This window comes from Podarcis liolepis (assembly GCF_965112155.1).
Source record: "Podarcis liolepis genome assembly, chromosome: 1".
Classification (NCBI taxonomy): domain Eukaryota; kingdom Metazoa; phylum Chordata; class Lepidosauria; order Squamata; family Lacertidae; genus Podarcis; species Podarcis liolepis.
In genome coordinates, this window is record NC_139554.1 from 29075678 (window position 1) to 29097129 (window position 21452).

The window sequence follows — 21452 nt, forward strand, 5'->3', positions numbered from 1 at the left end:
CCCGCCTCCCTCCAGGCAACATCTTGCGGCACACCAGGCAACATCTTGCGGCACACTAGTGTGCCGCGGAACAGTGGTTGAAAAACACTGGTCTACACTGACTGGTAGCAGCTGTTCAGGGTTTCAGACAAGGAACATTCCCACTTCTACTTGGAGATGCTGGGAATTGAACCCAGCAGTTCCCTCATTCAAAGAAGATGCCTAGCCTTTAGTGATTGGGCGGAGCAGTCCTGGAAAGATGCTCTTTCAGATACTAAAGTTATTTAGAAAGACAGCAACCAATGGGCATCTGGAGAAAGGCATTTGGACCCGGGTGTGTTTCAGAAGATGTTATCAGGAGCATGACAGGACCTGATATGGACTAGTAAACATCTAGTTATATTATATTCCATCATTTTAGGAGAATAGTTTAACTATGATTGCTTATGAATCGGTCTCAAAGGGGTCAATAATCCTCATTAACTGTGTTTACATAATGCTTTTGGAAGGTTGAATGTGAGAATTCAAGATCCGGTTTTTGAATATCCAAGCTCAGCTTCTTGTTTCCAAAACTGGTGGCGAATTGGAAATCATATTTAGGTAACTGTCAGCATTCTCCTGTGTAGTGCTGAGCCAAATGAGATTTCAAAAAAGGAACTGAAGTAGACATCAAGGGAACAATCAGAACTTTGTTAGACTTTCTTACACTCCACTACTACACACTAACTTAAACTACACACCCTTCTCCAATTTTATGTTCTCTTTTTATTACTGGGAATCCAGCCAGATGGATGGAGTATAAATAATACAATTATTATTATTATTATTATTATTATTATTATTATTATTATTATTATTATTATTATTTACCCTTACTTAAAACAGAATATTCTACTAACATAGGTAAAAGAAAAAAGAAAAACAAGGAAATCAGATCCTGCCATATGTTGCAATAAAACTATATTTTCTCGTTTTTTTAAATGCATTTTACAGTTCAGTTTTTTTACTATTATTTTCAGTTACATATGAGAGAGGGCATCATGATTTTTTTCAGTGCTTTTAAAGGTCTTATCTGGCCCTCTGCATGAGGACAATCAGATCCCTGGCACCTGTTGGAACTGTTTGTCTTGGGTTTTATGGTAGAAGTCCAATACCACACATGGGCCATTACATTATATTTATTATTCACTTGCGGCATGGACCTTCCCTTCACTGTGCTCTGAGGATTCATATATTTTGTGCTTAAAATCTGGAAACAATCATGCGTGATGCATTATGGATTTCTCCATTGAAAGAGGTCTGGTTTTTAGGTGCGTGCCTGTGTCTTGCCTGGGACAAATTTATGGGGGACTCCCAACCATATGTTGAAGTGTATTCCTCAATTACAGGAGCACCTCTTTTCTGGACGCTAAGCAGCCTTGAACAGTAGCTTTGCTTTACTTGTGGAGGGGAGGGTACTTAAAGAGAGGAAGGGGGGGGGAAACATACCTTTTGTCTTTCCAGTCCAACTAAAGACTTCTCCTACTGTGAAATATGGCACTAACAGGCTCTGTTGGGTGGGATGGGGGATGCTGGCTACCAGCCCTGAACCTCAAACGTTTATTGCTGTATAGTAGATTGGGGAAAGTTTTCAATGAGTGATAAGGTGTGTGTGTGTGTGTTTCTTTTCTTTTTTCTGCCTACTGAAACATTACCTGAGGAAAGATTGGAAACAAAAAAGAAAACTTATAGTATGCATCCTTTTGATTCTAATCCCTGCCTCCAGGATAAAAGTAAAGGTAAAGGGACCCCTGACCATTAGGTCCAGTCGTGGCTGACTCTGGGGTTGCGGCGCTCATCTCGCTTTATTGGCCGAGGGAGCTGGCGCACAGCTTCTGGGTCATGTGGCCAGCATGACTAAGCCGGTTCTGGCGAACCAGAGCAGCACACGGAAACGCCGTTTACCTTCCTGCCGGAGCGGTACCTATTTATCTACTTGCACTTTGACGTGCTTTTGAACTTCTAGGTTGGCAGGAGCAGGGACTGAGCGATGGGAGCTCACACCGTCGCAGGGATTCGAACCGCCAACCTTCTGATCAGCAAGTCCTAGGCTCTGTGGTTTAACCCACAGCGCCACCCGCGTCCCATGCCTCCAGGATACTATACTGTATATACTGTTTGGCACAAGCAAGCCAATTTCTCTTTTCCTTTCAACTAATTATCCTCAACATTCTATGGTTCTACGGTCAACATTTCATGTTTAGAAGTTGCTTTTATTTTAACTGAATATGCATACCCAGGCAGATCCTAAAGTATGCAGAAGCCAGTTTTGGATGGGGACATTTCACTTCCTAACTGATCTGCCCGGACTACCTGTGCTCAGTATTAGAGGGAATGGTGATAGGTTTATCAGCACCTATTAGTGTTTATAGCTGCTTAGAACCTTCATGTTCATAAGCAGTATATCACTGAATACCATCTGATGAAGAAGAGTGAGGGAAGCCTACTGCCTTTGTGCTCTGCTTGTGAACTTCTCAGAGACCTCAGGCCAGCTACTGTGGGAAACAAAATGGTAGACCAGATGAACCTATGGTCTGATCCTACATGACTCGTGTGTTCTTAATATAGAGGATGACATTTTGCATTATCTATTGCTACAGTGGACCTGAAGATTCATATTCTATTAGTTATTAATTAGGGTGATAGGTATGTCAGTGGTCTTTCTTGTGTTCATCCTTTAAGAAGAGTGGTTAGCATTTGCTCCTTTTAAACCTATTGTTGGATGAGTATTTCAAGTTTTTGTTTACTGCGGTTTTTAATCTGAGTTCAATATCTTTGTTATTTTATTTTCACTGTGTAAGTTTATTTGACTGATCATTGATTATGTAATTTCTATGCTGCTTAATATATTAAAAATATATCTACGAAGCGTACAACAAAAATGAAGCAACAACAGACAACTTAAAATATTACAGAATTACACAGCTGTATCTGAAGAAGTGTGCATGCAAACAAAAGCTTATACCAAGAACAAACTTAGTTGGTCTCTAAGGTGCTAATAGACAATTTTTTTATATATTTCGACTGCATATAAAAATGTTGCATTAATATAGCTAAATCAATATCAATTCATTTTCCCTCTGACACACCTTCCCTCAGCCTTTGGGTTCTCACTCAGAAGCCAAACAAATTCTCATTTCACCTACAAAAGTCTCCTAAGGAGAAGAATTCCTAGAAACAGCAGGCATCACCCTAAACTCTCAAGGTGGCTGATACTTCCTCATTCAGCTGCACCTTCCACACCCAGTTTCAGCAGGTTTGTTGAGTTTCCCAGGGGGTCCAGATTTTTCCAGGGGGTCCAGAGTTTCCCAGGAGGTCCAGAGTTTCCCAGGAGGTCCACTCACAGCTCTTCCTTCACCCTGCATCCATTCTTCCTCCTCCTGCTGCTCTGAGACTCTTGAGTACAAAAATGTGACAAAATCATCACCATCTAGATTCAGATGCTATTCTTTTAATGGTGATGGGTTCTGTTTTTGTTTCAGTAGCTTCTTTGGTGGGGCAATTTTCTCTTCGTTTCAGCTGCAAGTTACTGTAACACTGCTATTCATTTTGAACTTGTGCTTGACAAAAGATACCTTGTGTATCTTTTGCGCACACACCCTCCCCTGGTATGTTATAGTATCAGAACATATATAATAAAGGCCTACAAATATTTTGTCTTGCCCCTTTGGATAATATAGGAAGGGCTGAGCATTCTCATTTTAAATTGCATGCCTGTATACAGTAATGGTCTGGAACATATAACTAAATTGTTTTGTCCAGCAATATCTAGGCTGAGCTACAAGGTATCATCCATCTGTTTTAGGTGGATGATCAGAGTTGCTGTAACCCAATCAAGTTAACCATTAAATAATACTAATGCTACAATTCTATGCACAATTACCCAGGAATAAGCACCACTGAACATAGTGAGTCTTACTTCTTCTAAGAAAATAAATGGGAAAATTGTACTGTAAGACACTACTGTATTGTCTGGGTTCCATAAATCTTGTAGTATGGAATATAGGCAAGACATTTTCAAAGAAAGAGAGAGAGGAGACCTTAAAGGTCTCTTTGGTCAGACACATTTCTGGGGCAACTGGTTTTTCTGGGACAACTGGTTAGGTCTCCTCAAGGGAAAACTAACTGCATAATCCAGGGTTTCCCAAACTTGGGTCTTCTGCTGTTTTTGGATTACAACTGCCATCATCCCTAGCTAGCAGTACCAGTGATCAGGGATGATGGGAATCGTAATCCAAAAACAGCAGAAGACCCAAGTTTGGGAAACCCTAGCATAATCCTCTCTCTAGTTTACTCATAAGTAAGTTCCACTGCATTCAATATTGCTTGTTGTTGTTGTTGTTTAGTCGTTTAGTCGTGTCCGACTCTTCGTGACCCCATGGACCAGAGCACGCCAGGCACTTCTGTCCTCCACTGCCTCCCGCAGTTTGATCAAACTCATGCTAGTAGCTTCAAGAACACCATCCAACCATCTCATTCTCTGTCGTCCCCTTCTCCTTGTGCCCTCCATCTTTCCCAACATCAGGGTCTTTTCCAGGGAGTCTTCTCTTCTCATGAGGTGGCCAAAGTATTGGAGCCTCAGCTTCACAATCTGTCCTTCCAGTGAGCACTCAGGGCTGATTTCCTTAAGAATGGAGAGGTTTGATCTTCTTGCAGTCCATGGGACTCTCAAGAGTCTCCTCCAGCACCATAATTCGAAAGCATCAATTCTTCGGCGATCAGCCTTCTTTATGGTCCAGCTCTCACTTCCATACATCACTACTGGGAAAACCATGGCTTTTACTATACGGACCTTTGTTGGCTAGTCAATATTGCTTAGTCAGTAGTATATATGTATTTGAGTTTAGGTACAGATCTGTGCTAATTCTCCTTGAATGGACGAAACCAATTGCTCCTGAAGATGAATTGCCAAATAAATTAATCAGTGCATTTCTGTGGTCCCTTCTAGAGATGAGTGACCACTTCATTGTTCATCCCCAAAATGAATCAAAGTCTTAGGGCAGGTGTGGGAAACCTCTGGCCTTCCAGATGTTGCTGAACTACAACTCCCATCAGCCCCAAGGAACTCCCACTAAATGAAGATTCAGGTGGATACATACCTGAAGGGAGATTGATTTTGCTGCCTCTTAGACTAGGGTAGTGTTTCCCAAACTTGGATCTCCAGCTGTTTTTGGACTACAATTCCCATCATGCCTGACCACTGGCCCTTCTAACTAGGGGTGATGGGAATTGTATTCCAACAGTAGCTGGAAGTTTGGGAAACCCTGGACTAAGGGAAATCCTTTCTATTTCCTTGATTAGTCAGTCTTTCTCCTTGTTGGTTATCCCAACAGTTTCTGGGGCTAATTTTCTTTTGCTGCTGATTGCAGAGAATTGCAAAGAAAAATTCTCCTCTCTGTGTGTAAGTGAACTTTTTTTGTAACTCATTCCAGCACCTTCATAGGATAGCAAATTAGACAAAGGTTAGACAGAGGTACCAATATAGAGGTAAACAGAGTGCTTTCACCTTGCAACTAAAACCTCCCAGGATCATTAGTACCAGAAGGCTTTACACTGATGGTGAAGAAGTAGCTGTATTGAGTATACCTGGTGCTGGGCAATGAACTCTCAGTTGGGTTCCTCTTTCATTGGATTTCACTTAACTGAAGCAAGCGATGAGGGGGCAAGCTAATCCCAGAGAAGATGTTTTATTTAAACCCAGACAGTTCTTAACCAAGATTCACAGCTGACTGCAGAGAGCTGAATGAATCCCTTTTCTTTTTCTTTTTTTGCATCTGTGTTCAAAGTGCCAAAATGTTGGCGAGATAACAACTGCTGAGCCATTTTGTTTCTTGTGAAGGAGAACAACAGAAGAGCCATGTGAAAGTGAAATGAGAAGAGAATGCCTTGATTTTGAACAGATTGCCTTGTAACCATAGAATCTTAGAGTTGGAAGGGACCCCAAGGGTCATCTAGTCCAACCCCCTGCAATGCAGGAATCTCAGCTAAAGCATCCATGACAGATGACCATCCAACCTCCATTTAAAAACCTCCAAGGGAGGAGAGTCCACCACCTCTTGTGGGAGTCTGTTCCACTGCTGAACAGCTCTTACTGTCAGAAGGTTTTTCAGAATGTTCAGTCAGAATCTCCTTTCTTGCAACTTGAAGTCATTGGTTTGAATCCTGCCCTCCAGAGCAGGAGAAAATAAGCATGCTCCCTCCTCCAAGTGACAGCCTTAAGGTATTTGAAGATGGCTATCATATGTTCTCCCTGTCTCCTCTTTTCCAGGCTAAACATACCCAGCTCCTTCAAGCACTCCTCATAAGGCTTAGTTTCCAGACCTCTGATCATCTTGGTTGCCCTCCTCTGCACACATTCCACCTTGTCAACATCCTTCTTAAATTGTGGTGCCCAGAATTGGACACAGTATTCCAAGTGTGGTCTGACTAAAGCAGAACAGAATGATACTATTACATCCCTTGATCTAGACACTCTACTTCTGTTGATGCAGCCTAGAATAGCATTAGCTTTTTTTTGCTGCTGCATCACATTGTTGACTCATGTTAAGCTTACGGTCCACCAAGACTCCTAGATCCTTTATACATAAACTGCTAGTAAGCCAGGTATCCTCGCCTTCAATGTTTCTCCCATCCTTCTTGGACTCCCTTCTCACTGAGTAATTCTGACCACAGGATCACACCCAGTAGCTCCTTCAGCTTTTCAAAGTGGCCTTCTTAAAGTCCAGAGCGTGTGTCTGACTACACTCAGTTTCCCCTTGCCTCTGTATCCGGAAACCCCAGAGAACATGATCACTTCCTACCAAGTTTCTGAGCACTTCCACTTCATCAATCAATTCCTCCCTATTGGTGAAGATACGTCAGTTGAAACCCTAGCTGGGCAGTGGTGAAGCGTGGCACAATGCTGGAGTCACCACTGCGTCCACAACCCAGTGTCTCATGCTGGTTAGAGTGGAAGGTGAGAAGGGGGGAAATCGCTGCCTGGAGCTAGGGTAACAATTGGTCCCAATGCTACCAAGTGCTGGCAGTGGTGCTGGCTCAGGATCCAGTTGATCCCAGGGCCAATCAGTTTCCACTTTTGTTCCTTTGCCTTCTTCTTTTTTTTAAGAAGCCTCAGGTTGCTTGTAGCAGCAGCAGCAGCAGCAAGGTTTTCCCCAGTTTTCCAGGCCTCTCAGTGCATAATACCTAATCAGCACGAGTGAAGAGTCCAATGGCCCCGCCAGAGCACGTCTAGGCTGCAAGTGACACATCCCATTAATCATTCGGTCTGCTCTGGAATCTGTGTGCACAGAGCATGAGCTCAGATTCCTTATGGGGAATAATGCGGCTGCCTTTTGGAGTGTAGGGAGAAGGCAAGCTGCCCAAGATGCTGCTATCTGACTACGAGAATACTTAAAGGGAAATAAGCATAATTTGAGCATCCAGAGTGTGACAAGGCTTCCATGTGTTACTTCTTGGGAAGCTTGAGCCAGGTACTAAAAAAGACTGCATATATACAACACACATTTGAAGTACACAAACCCACACACTTAACAATCCTGGGACTTGTAGTTTGTTAAAGGGGTTGGTAATTGCAGCACTGTGAGGTGTAACTCACAGTTCCAAGGATTCTTGAGGGAGGTGTTTAAAATGTATATTGTTTGCACAGCAAAGGACAGAACATTTATTTGTTTTGTTGTGGGCACGTTCCATAGCCTTTCAAGGCAGGGTGGGATACAATTGTTGTGTTTTTTAAGGGCCAGGAGCACCTGCTTACAGGCACTGGCATATGCTCCCCTCTTAGAAGGGAAGAGGAAGCTACAATTCAAAATTGGCACAGCTCCCTGGTAGTGCTCTCTGCCAGTCGGCTAACACTGACATAAGAAGGCAGCTGATTAGCTGGTTCTACAGAAGTAGCTCTGCCAACCTGACCCTTCAAAAAAGCCCCACTGGCCTAGATTTCTAGAATACTCATGCCAGCACCTGCAAGACTAGGACCATTGCACATTGATTTCCTTTCCAAGGGACTCATATTTCACAGAGCTTGCTTCAGAAGCTGATGCAAAGCTCTTGTCCAAGCTGTAGGTATATGTCACAAATAAAAATTCACTAGCATTTCTGCTTCAATTAGCATTGGCTCTCTGTTGCCTTTTAGTGCCTAAGTAGCAGCTCTTTTGTCTCGGGTGAGTATTAAAAGAACTTTGCATCAGGCAGGAGGCTTCTGGCTGCTTTGCAGTTGCATTTAACAGAGAAGTGTCCACAGTTTTCAGTGAGCAGAGTGCTCTGTATCTGCATAGAGATTCAGTGATTTTCAGCAGCAGGAGGAACAACAACTTGAGCACACTCTGATGGGTCAAATGAATATGCGAAGTAGTTCCTATGCTTCTCAGCTATATTCCACCTGAACCACCACTGAAATCACCCTGGCTTAATAAGCAATTCCACCAGCTAAAAGAAGTATGAATGATTGTTGAAGCATATGAGCTCGAGGAGACTGTGTGGTTTGACAATTGTGCTTGCGTTTAACAATGCGGAGCATGGCTCAGTGAGAGAGTACAATATGCTCATACAAAAGGCCCCAGGTCCAAATCCTAGGATCCCTGCCTTAAAAAAATCTGTGCCAAAAGTGTCTTGCAGATCCTTGCAGCCCTGTTCTCAGGCTGAAAAATCTAGGAGTCACTTTAAACCATTTTCAGGGGTGGGCTTGCATATTCTTTAAATTTATAGGCTGGTATGCAACTAGGTTTTAATCATAGCAGACCCACTGAAATTAACAAGCATGACCAAGTTAGGTCCATTAACTTCAATGGGTCTATTCTTAGTTGAATACCACCCTATGTTTACAATGACCAACAGCAGAGGCTTCTCTCTTCACCCGCTTCTCTTCTTTTTCTCTTTGGGAACGTTACAAAGATGATACATTACAATGTAGAATCCCCTGAAGGTTTAAAAGAATAATTTAGTCCATCAAAGATTGAAGGGGTGTCTATGTCTCCCCTGTCCATCATTACTTCCCTATCACCCTGCAAATGGGCTCAAAAAGTTCCATTTGCAACCACCAGCTCAATCCAAAAAGATTCCATGTAGTTGAGCTCAGAAGTATCCCTGCCTGAGACAACCAGATTGCTGATAAGAAAATAAAGGGGCCTATGTCTGACTTGGTATAAGGCAGCCTCATATATTTGTATATGTCCCCTCATTTCCCAGTACATATATTTGTGCACACAGACATGCTTTCAGCGGTGACTCACACATTGGTGCAGTTTAGTGACAATTGTGGTTGTGAATTCTACAACTCTGTAATGCAGAATAGGCCCACTATGCATGCCGATATCCATAAAAAATTATACAAGTGCTCTTCACACGAATGTGGTTGTGCTTGCATGCATGCTGACACAAGCCTATGGGTGCATTTATCTATCCCAACTTTTCATATATATTTTCCATTTGGCACGTGCCTGCCTTCTCCATGGAATTGTGAACTAGTTGATTTGTGCCTGGAGTGTGTGAGATTAGTGCCATTCTCTTTTTTGAAATGCATTCGCGTGGAAATTTTAACCCACCTCATCTTGAAGATTCAGGGCAGCTATCAATAGTTCAAAATAAAACAGAGAAAGTATTGAATATCACTTAAAATACAAGGCATAACCTACAGACAACTCAAAAGCTTTCAAAGTCCCTTAATATCCACATGTGTACATGGTGGGTCCTTGTTCCTGTTTAGTAAGAGCAGTGTTTTCTACTTAATGTGTTTGTGACAGGGCCATCCCACCCATGAGGCAAGGTGAGGTGACCGCCTCAGGCAGCAGGATCCACAGGGCAGAAGGTCTAGCCTCCAAGGAATGCACTGCCTGCTGTTCCTGCCTACACGACCCCCTTGTTCCCAAAGCAGACCTCCACTTTCCATGCTGTCCCCGATGTAGATCTTAATCCCTCCCTCCCCAATCTTGTTCCTGATGTAGGGCTTCATTCACCCCCTCTTCCCCGGAGGATGGGGAGGTGCCATTTTGTGTGTCGTATCAGGTGCCATAATGTCCTGGGCCGGTCCTGGTTTCTAAAGTGTGGTACCATGTGCCTTCCTACTGTGCATCTTAGTCATTTGTCCAGTTTTGCACCTTGTTTCCTAAAAAAGGAGGTACAGAAGCAGGTTTCTTCGGCTTTTTCTAGGGGTCCCTGCTTCTTCTCCATTAACATCTCAGGAAGTGACATCAGTAGAATTACTCAACATAAACTCTAGGTCAGTGTTTCCAGGTTATCTTTTGGGAATTGTCAAAAAAGAGCCTCCAAATTCTCTGGTTTTATTTTGCTGTTGTTTTGCTGGTGCTCAGCAGCCATGTGATGGAGGGGAGTGAGAGGAGAAGTAAGAGAGCAGCTATAACCATAGCCTCCACTCTTCCCTTCTGTTTCTGTCAGGAAACTGTGACACAGGAGGTCACCCAAGGAAGCTTAAGGATAGGAGGTTCAAGGCAAACAAGAGGAAGTACTTCTTTCAAATGGGGCAACAGATGGTTAAAGCTGTCCGGCAACATTTTATTCAAGTTGGCTTCCCTGCTGGGAAGTGTAGTTTGTTAAGGTTGCTGTGAATTGCAAGGAGACCCCTTTTCCTCTCACAGAGCTACAATTCTCTGAGTGGTTTAACAGTCAGCCCTCTTCCCGGGAAACTCTGGAATTGTAGCCCATGTCTCTTCAGTCCCAGGCAGGCAGGGAAAACAGGATGCTTACTGGGACCCCGGTGGATCACCATACACTTCTGATGGACAGTTTCTGAAGGTCTGCAATATACAGTATTATAAGCTATTCCCTACACTTTTAACATTCCAAACATGAAGAAGAGTAAGAAAGGGAATTTTCTTAGTGTTCATCGTAAACCTCCTTTAAACCTAAGAAAACTTCAGATACAATAGAAATCATTTAAGTGCAGCATTCATGGTGCTACTTTTCGGCAACAACACACAAAGGGAAGCCTAGATAAAAAGTGAGGTGGGGTGGAGAGTGATGAAGACCTCTTATTTGTCCTTAGAAATCTCTGTTGCAAAAAGTGAGGGAATAGAAAACCTGGCAAGCAAAAGGCAGGGTTTAAATAGCTCTTTGTAGCAATGTTTCATGTTAATACAGAGAACGGAACAATGAAGTGCATGGCGAGAGGAGATGGACAAGGGGCCTAGCAGGTGCTGCTGCCTTTAATGTCTATGATTCTCTGAAGTGTGTCTCAGTGGGCCAGTCCCTAATCAGCCCCCTTTTTTACTCAGCACCAGTCCACTGATTTGAGGTTGGTAAAACTACTCCCTGCTTTTGAAAATTTCCAGGAAGGGACGACCCCACACAGGCTGAGAGCGCTGAACAGGGAGTGCTTTCAGGCAGTAATGATCAGCTTTCACAGTTACTTCTGTGGCTGCAAAGCTGCAGGGAAATAAATGCTGGAATCTCACTGTTGGATTTATCCCGTTGCTTAGAGATTCCTGAGTGGAAATGTTCAGGTTGAATGCTGTCTGCTTGGCTCAGGCTAGGCCTAGGTAGGTTGAGGGGTGTGTTTATTGAAAGCGACACCTTGTTTCAAAATGCTGCCACTTCTAGCATAATATATAAAAGAATAATTAAAAGGGAATATAGAGGAATACAGCTCACTAAATCAGGGTTGGGGGTATGTCAGCACATTCTCACTTTTGTCAAGAGTGTTGTAAGGATCTGAAGTAATCCAAAAGAGTTTAGGGCTGCTTCTCTTTTCCAGTGCTCAGCAGGAGAGGTCAGTGCCAGATCCTAGGAGTCCCTTGGCCCGTCTTACTGCTTGGCACTCCTCCCTGGTCACCTGTTCACATGGCATGACAAAGCAGCGCTAAGAATGAGAGGAAGTAAAAGCTTCTGCTTGACTCACTGCCACTCTCTAGGCAGCTGAGTGAATTGACTACAGAGGAAGATGAGAAGCAGGGGCAGTGGTGACACTGACCAGAAGGATGTGGGCCTAGCCAGGGTTTCACCTAAGGACCTCAGAAAACTTGGGAAATGACAGTGTTTGTTTTGATATTTTGTACAGTCAAATGTGAACAACTACTTATCCCAGCAGAAGCAAGCAGAGTGCAAGTGCTTTCCTTACTTCTGCCAATTTTCAATATGAGCAACAGGACACTAGATCCAATAAACAAATTAGCAAGGTGGATGGTCCTGTTATAATGGAACGTGAGATCAGTTGCCAACTTGCTGCGGCATGGTTCCACAGATAATAACACATAAAATAGACGTGGGAAGATGGGACTTTAGGAAGGGATGTGCAGAGGAGCCTTAAGTCAAACCAAGGTTTGTTCTTGGCTACAGCTTGTGTTTTTTGTGGAGAAAGCTTAGCCACAAATCCCAGTTTGGACAAGACACTAAGCCAAATCTGAGCTTTTAACATATTAAGAAGAGCCCAAGTGGACCAGGCCAATGGCCTACCTAGTCCAGGATCCTGCTCTTATACCAGCTCACCAGATACTTGTGGGAAGCCTGCAAGCTGGACATGAGTACATCAGCACTCTCTCCACTTGTGATTCCCAGCAACTGGTCTCTGAGCTTAGCTCAGCACAGTCAAGGTTTAGCAGCAAGAAGGGCTGGGAGTCAACTGCATGGTCCTTTCCACTCATGTGGTCTCACTAAGCCACAGTTTGCCTTAACATGTCATATGAGCCAGACCTTATGACAAGTTAACTTTCTTGCAGTCTTCTTGATGTCTTTGTATAATTACAAACTTGTCTTCATCTCAGATCTTTATTCATGATCCAGAAGCCCCTACCTTCTGTAGATGGAGCTAGCATACCTCTCTATTTGCTATAACTGTATGAAGTCCTTCACAAAGATACACCAACTATCAGGAACAAATGGTGGAAGCCCATTATTAATGGATCATCTCCAGGGGTGCCAACTTGAATGAAAAATGGGGGGGGGGCAGATAAACCCCACCCCACATAGTCACATGACGCAGTGCATGCACACGACTGAATGACAATGCTCATCAACTGGGGGGGGGGGTTCAAATATTTTATTGGGTGGGGCGAAGACCCCTTGGCCTCTAGGAGTTGGCTCCTGTGATCATCTCAGAAGAGAAAGTTTCCATAAGTAAATAATAATAATAATAAACAACCCTACTGGATTTCATTCCTAAGAAGATGTTCATGCCACCATTTTAAAATGAGGGTCTTCTGACAAACGGATTATTAAAAACGTGTGAGGTAAATGGTGGAAGTCTTTTTTTAAAAAAAAAACCAATTTATTTAAGGTAGATAAGGACAAGATGAAATTATAATTGAATATAAATATAGATGGGAAATGGCTATGTATTGTGAGTACTTATCTACTTTTAAAAATTTTCACTTATGATCTTTTTCTCTTACTTCTTTATTCTTTCTTTGTTCTTTTTTCTGATATCTTATCTTTCATTTTACTGCTTTATTGTGAATAGCATTTTATAGAGGTATAAATAACTGTAAATATGAAAAGAGACAAAATATTCCCCTTTTCCCCCTTGGTTAGATGTATTTTCTTTTTCTTTTGTATTTTCTTTTGTTGCGAATATGTATGTTTTCTAATTTGTACTTAATAAAAATATTAAAATAAAATAAAATAAAATGAGGGTCTTCTTGGTGGCTGCTCCCAGACTCTGGAACTCCCTCCCTGAAGAAGCTAGATTGGCTTTCTTCTTGTTGTCCTCCTGCCAGCAGGCAAAGACCTTCTTGTTCTAGAGCTTGGAAACTGACTGCTTTTAATGAAAGCACTAGTGCTGTGTTGTTTTGTCTTAAACAGATCTTATATATGCATGTAGTTTTAATTCTATTAATGTTTAATTGTTTTTTAAATTATTGTTTTTCTTATGTTTTTAGCAATTCTTGTTTTTATTAGTGAGATGCCTTGAGTCTCATCAGGGAAAAAGGAGGGACACACACACTCAATGGCCCATTTCAGCCCCTTTAAGATATTCTACTCAGCAGTGGTTTTAGCACAGCTTCGCTAGTTTATACAGTCCCCCTGCCCCCAATTTCAGGCAACTGGCACGCACAAAAACATCTAATGGACTTAATTTGCTTTGCAATTAATGCTTTTGCTTCTTCCCAGTTTGGGTTCAAAAATTACCCGAAAGCTTCCCCGCAACACATGCACACACATCTGTGTCTTCAAAGTGCCCAGGCCCTTTGCATAGGGAAAATGGAGTGCTGGCAGCTGGCTTGGGAGTGTGATATGCAAAGAGAAAACTGACCGGCCTTTCAAATGCTCTGGCACCATTCCTTGATGCTCTGGCCACCACCTTTTTATAATAGCAAATGGATGCAAAACAGGATGGCTGCCTCCCCAGCCAAGCCAACATCCGGTGCTCTGAGTGACAAATCATTGCTTTCAGCTGTGGTAGGAGAGGGAGTCTTGAGGACAAACGTTTTTTAGTAAGGACTTTCTGCCAAGGTTATTGGTTCTAGCTGAAGGAAAATGTCCTTCTCCATTTTCCTCAGCAAGGAGCAGGGAGACTATAAACCCCAAACATTATCCCGAAGCCCGCAGGTGCCAGCAATCCAAATAAACGTAGAGCAATTAACAGAATTAACACAGCTTTAAATAGCTTGGCTCACCAGATGCAGAATCCTAGCAGGGTTCCATAAAACGTAAAGTTATTAGAGATTAAACCGTTAATCATCTGTTCAGAGAGTGGATGCAAAAACCATTCTGTCTGAAATGGCTAATAATCAGAAAAGGAGGCATGGATTTAATGGGTGCAATTACGCCATCCCAATTCTCTTTTTGTACTGTGTTCGCCAGTTACCATCTCAACCACTCTACTCCTTGCTAGTTTTACTCCAGTTTTTTTTTGGGGGGGGGGTTATTGTGGTCAGAATCCTCAGGTGAAATATGCCAGATCTCAGGCCTGGCATTAGTACCCGGCACAGCAGAGGAAATGCCAGAGGCTGATGCTTGCATCCCTAAATACATACATACATACATACATACATACATACATACATACATACAGTACCATAAGGAAAAGTAGCAGGCCAGATGGCCACAGCTGTTGCTATCTTCTTCATCCCCAATGCCTCTGGGCTTAAGACTGAGGAGGAGGCTAGAAGCATTGAACATTATGGAGATAGGGCATTTGCAACTGTCTTACCTAGCACTTCACTTTCCAGCGCTGGGCTAATGGAGTACTGAGCAACTTGAGCTTACCAGAAGGGGCTGGGTTGGGTTTTTGTTTTTTACAAAAAACACAAAAAGGCAGTAGAGGCTGGTCCAACTAGGACACCTCCCCAACAATAAGGATTAATACCTATCAGTAAATAAAGCACCTAGGCTCAGCAATCTGCACTGGTTGCCAATTTGCTACCAGGCCACGTACTAGGTGTTGTTATTAGTATAGAAAAGCCCTTGAGACCAGTATACCTAAGACATTGCCTTACCCCATATACACCCACTAGTCTGCTTCAATCAGTAGAACGGGCACTGTTACTTGTGCCACATAATACCCATTCTGCATCTGTAAGCACTTAATCATTTAGTGTGGCAGCACTTACACTTTGGAACTCCCTGCCTATTGATATCAGGCAAGTGCCTTCATTGTACTATTTTCAGTGCCTGCAAAAACACAATTTTGCTTTAGATGTAGTGCAGTAGTCGCCCCCAGACTAGGTAAAAATCCCAAACCCTGTTTTAGTTCATGATGCACAGAGTTTTCTCCTTTATTTCATTTACCATTTTTCTCTGTCCTTTTTCTCTGCTTCTGCTTCTTTTTTAACTCCCTGCTATGATGTTCTACTATTTCAGGTGTAAAGAAGTTCTGAACTACAGTTTCTATCATCTCTGGCCATTCAGCATGCTTACTGGGGCTGATGGGAGTTGTAGTCCAACAGCAGCTGGAGCTCAAGAGGTTTCCCACACTTGTGCAGTATTTCCCCTTCAGTCCATGACTATGGTTCAGTCTGCAACCCTTCTTTCTCTCATAAAGTCTACAACAGTTGCTAACAAATTGGGATCATCTTAAAAACAACAAACCCAACAGCCTTTTTCAAGTGTTTCGGTTTGTCCTTCTTTGCTTTCATTCCACTCAGATCTGCTCTTTGCCACCCCCTAGCCTGAACTCAAAATGTGCATGTGGATAAGGCCCGCTTTGCCTTCACCAGATCCTGATGTATTTGAATGTTAGCTGCTGAATCTGCAATTAGCTAAAGTGACAGAGGCCTGGCTGTGGAATACATGGTAATAGTGGCTTGTTTTATTACTGTCACTACTGCTGCTCAGATGTCACTGTCACTGCTGCCTAGAGGTTCAACTGTATGTGAGATTGCAATAAAGAGTTGCAGTATGGAGCCCACATTTTGCAGCTAATTAGTCACACCATTTTCAAGAATATTCTACTCATTATCCCCAGCCCCCCCGCCCAAAAAAACAACATTCTGTATGCACTGAGTAAATGACTTTTGGAGTTCTTCCCTTAAGGTTCTTCTTCACCAACAGTTTTTTTTTAATGTTTCTGAAAAATGTGCACTTCCCCCAAACCTGCATATATGTCCCCTGTTATTATGCAAAGGGTAGTGCTTTGGTGACATGAGGGGGAAAGCCTGGGGAATTACAGTAGTTATCGATTAGTACATAGAATATCCAGTAAAGGAATTGCAGAAAACTTGGTTGGGGTACATAATTGTCAAAAAACAGAATGCCCACAGTTTGAAACATTTACCTCTTTGAGGCAGCCCATGAAGTTATTGCTGATAGGCGAACCAGGCAAATCAGCTGTACTGGGGCTCCCACCTACGTAGAAGAAGTCGTCTGAGCCTAGCATGGTATAGTCCTCTTGTGTGTAGCCCGTGGTAGTGAGGATTCCATCCACAGAGATTGTCACCTGTTTGAAGGACACAATGGACAAAAAAAAAAAAAAGGAAAAAGGGAAAAAAACAAAATTCCCAGCAATGACCTTACAGTTCTTAGAAAGAGCAAGTCATCTCCCCTACTTTTTGTGCAACTTTTCACACGTTTCGCTGAGGTTTGTTTACTCGGTGCAGCTCAGTTCCATTTTCTGGTCTGCTGTTTTGCCCTGTCCCTTCAGTTCCTCAGTCACCTGTGCTGTTAGTTCAATAGCGCTAAAGCTGAGAAGAGCTATTCTAATCTGCCGCAATGGCTCCCGTTGTTTAACCAGGCCAGAAAATTGAACTGTTCCTCTGAGAGCTTCTGAGAGCTGATTTTTTTTATTAAAAAAATGATTAATTAGCTGTTATTTGTAGTGATTATTGTTAGTTACGATTGTTAGTAAAGACACTAATGAAGACGAAGTTGATATATTTGATTTTGCTTCTTTCTTTCTTTTTTTGCTCACACGGTATGGTGATAGTCATGCATTCAGGAAGGGAGGGGAGGGGAAGGGAGGGGTCTCACTTTCAATACATTATGGAGGAGCATGCTATGGACCTACAGAGACAACCACCCACCACCCAAGACCGCAACTGAGAGAGAGATAGAGAGAGAGAGAATATGATTTAACAGAAAGATAGTAATAATAAAAAAGAAAAAAGTCAACCACACACCAGCAAATTAGAGAAACGGGAGAGAGAAAGAGAGAGAGAACAACAAAAAATAAAAAATGGCAACATGCACACACCACACACAGTCGCACACACCAAACTTTGACACAACCATGCGAGTGATATTCAAAGCTCAGAAGAAGAGAGAGAGAGAGAGATTCTGAAAGAGAAAGAGAGGGCTTTTTCACACTTGCATGCAGTTAGGGCTAAACTAAACTTAAAAAGAAAAACCATCCAGACCTTACCAGAAAATGGGGTATAGGGCAAAAAGAAAGAAGTAGCCTAAAATATCCCAAGCCCCATAACACATGGTGGGTGAAGGGAGACAGAAGGGGAGCAGGGTGGGGAGGAAGGGAGTGAAAATGAGGTGTGTTTTGTTTTAATAGGTTATTTGTGGCTTGGAAAAGAGATGGTGGGAAAGAGATTGAGGCTTCCGGTGTGGCGAGTGGGGACTGAGGAGGTGGGCATGCCATGCGGAAAATGCGCTGAAACAAACAACTGGCTGAGCTCCTTTTGGCCATGGCAAGTGGAAGGTTGAAGGGAGAGAAAGAGAGAAAATATATGGAGAGGAGCCGGCAGGAGGAAGAGGGTTAGAAGCGGAAAGGACAGGAAATGCTCCGGCCAGTTTTGCCTACAACAGCTGTCGCCACAACAAAAGGATGAGGGGAGGGAAAGACCAGCCTCACCACAACAAACTATAGGCCCTGACATGGTTGTTGAGCTAAAAACCTTCAGAGAATCCAAAAGAAATGTAGAGGCAGAATGAGAGAGCGCAAAAGAAAGAAAACCAGGAGGAAAGAGAGAGAAGATAGGTAGAAGAGGAGTTTGCAAAAATACTGAGGGGTGGGAAACAGAGTTAAAAATATATTTTTAGGGGGAGAAATGAATGACGTGAAGAAGCCAATGAAGAAAGATGACCAAACCCCATTTCCAGAACTGTTGTATTTGTTTGTTTGCTTCTTGGTGTTATTTTTTTCTTAAAGAAAATGTTTTTTTAAAGAAAAAAGAAAAAAAGAGGAAGAAAGGGTATTTACAGCAAAATCAAAGAAAAAGAAAAGAAAAGGGGGACGGTAAGTATAAAGGGTCAGGGGAAAAACAGGGTGGTGGGGGATGGAGAGGTAGAGGGAGGGAACACACGGCAAACCCAAAAAAAGAGACAATAAGAATGATATCTACCAGACAATGTAGTTTGTTTACCATAGCGTGTCCAATGCCTGAGTGCTTTGCGGAAAAGGGGGGAAGAAAGGAAATTAAAAAATTGTGAACAGAACGATTGTTAATTAAAATAACTAAAAGCAAAGATGAGTCGTTAGGGTGTTAGTACATTAGTCGGTTAGTAAAAATGACACATTGCATGAATGGTCTAGTGTTAGTCTTTCAAAAAAAGGCTTGGGGCGCCCGACACACACAGAGTGAGAAGAGGACAATATGAGCAGGACTGTCTGGGGGGAACCATGCCATATAGATTGTTAGGAGGAAGGGAGCTGCCTACCCTTCCCATTCTCCTTTTGCTGCTTCCTGCCCACCCCACCCCAAGAAAGTTTATCAACGTTCCAACTCCATCCCCCCCAACCCATCCCAAACTGGATCAAAATGATAAAATATAAACAATACTTACTTTCCAAAAGCCCATCAAAAATGTATTCCCCATCCATATCTCTCAACCCCGCATAAATATATACCAGCATGAGCGATTCCAATCTTGCCTCCTCCCACCACCCAAGCCCATTTCTCTCTCCTAGTTATTCCAGCCACTGCTACCCTCCAGCGCTGCTCAGTTATTCTAACCAACCGAATATATCTCTCAGGTGCAGGCTGTTGCTTGACGATTCCCTGGGGGTGGTCCTTCCCGTCCCCCAATTTCCAGATTTCTTTAAAGCGGCTGAACTGGTGACTCTCAGGAAAGACATACAGAACATGAGAGGTTGGACTAACAGAAACGATGTGTAGCTCACCTGTGGTACTCAGGAGGGTGGGGAGAAGCTTGCCTAATTGTGGAAGGCATGGTGACTGCATCAGATATTTTGGGAAGAAGGGGGAAAGATGGGTAGAATTTAACATGTCCTTTTATGAGAGAAGGTGGGGAGTAGTATGTCTATTGCTCACTGCTAGGCTTATGGAGAGATGCAGAATAATAAAAGGTGCAGAGGAGCAAAGATGGAGAGTCCCTTATCTCCTCTGCTAGCCTATTGACTCTCCTGCATGGAATTCCTGGTCACCTAAGTTTGCCAAGTAAGTTGCTAAGTGCAAGGCTGCTTAACAGGGTTTTGCAGTGTTTCATAAACCTGCCAAACTCCTTCGGCCAGAGACAACAGAGGACGAGGAGAAAAGCTGTCCTCTGTTCCCATTCTGAAACTGAAACACACTGAAAATGCCAGAGTAAGACCACCAGTTACAAAGTGGACTCCGACGTGCTTTTAAAATAAATGACTGCATATCTGTTTAGCAGACAGCAGCCCCAGTATGTTGCATCTAGTTTTTCAGTCAATATCTGTTTGGGACATAAGATGGCACAACTGCAATTGCAATGCCATCATGCCCTTTCCCTTTGGATGATGGTCATTAATACTCAGGGAAACCTTTCACCATAAATGAAGAAAAGGGTTATAGCAGGGCAGTTGCAGATGGTGCATTAGGGCTGTGATGCTCATCTGACCTCTGGTTGGTCGCACTGTGACTGCTTACCATGAGGTAGAGCGAGAGGCAGCTGTGAAGTTGGCACAGTGCAGGTGTACTGGTGGGAATGGCAGACAGGGTCACTGCCAGGGCCTTTCCACAATACCCATCTTGCTCCCTTCCTCCACCTTCTGGTAAGCAGCAGTGACATAACCAACTAGAGTTCAGATGAGTGCCACTGCCTTACCACACCATCCAATATTGCAGCAGGGCAAAGGGGTCACCAAAGATTATGAAATGTTAGTAGCAAGACAAGAACAGATCCCAGTTTTTGTGCTGCCCTGCTCTGCCTGTTTAAATGTTTAAATAGGGTGGACACAGCAACCCCTATTACTAACCCTCTTCTGAAAGTGCTGGTGAAAAATATCAAAAATCCCATTCCTACCACAAAAAAATGTATCGCATTTGCTAATATTTTAGCAAATATTACTATTTTAAAATAGTAAGCGTTTAACAAGGTAAATTAACCGTGGAAACTGCAACTACTGCTCAAGAAAAGCTCAGCCGTAAAGGGTGATGCTTTGGTGTTAACTACAAACCAATGTGCACATGCAGCAGAATCACGTGATGTGAACTCTTGCCGTGGGAACCATTTCAGACTGCAGGTGCAGGGATACCATGTTTGAATGCTCAACATAGAAATCTCCCTGCACACTGAAAACTAGTACATCAAGAAGAAAGGCTCTGGACTAGCAATGTCCTTGATGTGCCAATTTGCAATGCAGAGGGTGTTTATTATTTATGGTGAAGCACTGATCTCTCAAAATATGTTTGAAGTGATACAGTCCAGAAAGAGTTGTGCCATTCCCTTCTGCTGTGACTGTGCATTGCCTATATTGCCTCTGTCTGACAAGCTGAAGGAGAGATCTTTATTTTTTTTTATTTTACAACTGATCTCTACTTCTAATCCTAATTGTAATCCTCATTGAACCCAGCATTTTGAATAGGAAGCTCTAGCATGCCTGGAAGATTAATTTTCCTTTGGCCATTGCCTGTCATTGAAGACCGATTCTCGCCCAGCCTCAGAAAAAATAATATACACCATTAACCAAAATGGTCAATGAAGCGGCGAGAGAATTTCAGAGAGCAGCCATTCTGAAAATGTCAAAAATAATAATAATAACAAACAACATGGATAAAAATTAATAAATAAAGTTACATTTTAAAATTGTATTTTGAGGTGACAGTCCTTTACTGGACTGATGAGAATGTCTGAATGAAATGGGATCATTAGGCCCATCCACTGCATGAGGAATGAAA

The 21452-nt window shown here is 42.8% G+C and overlaps 1 protein-coding gene across 28 annotated transcripts in view; it reads right to left on the bottom strand.

Moving 5' to 3' along the window:
- The window catches only part of NRXN3 (neurexin 3), a 1209742-nt gene that overhangs the window by 842995 nt on the left and 345295 nt on the right, over window positions 1-21452 (bottom strand). For 24 of the 28 annotated variants that reach the window (XM_083500839.1, XM_083500837.1, XM_083500855.1 and 21 more), the window contains exons 6-7: window positions 18714-18737; window positions 16679-16840 (exon numbers count right to left, since the gene is read on the bottom strand). In XM_083500839.1, coding sequence (XP_083356965.1) covers window positions 16679-16840; window positions 18714-18737 — 186 coding nt within the window. The remainder of the gene's footprint in view (window positions 1-16678; window positions 16841-18713; window positions 18738-21452) is intronic. The other 4 variants (XM_083500833.1, XM_083500853.1, XM_083500830.1 and 1 more) reach the window with 1 other exon arrangement.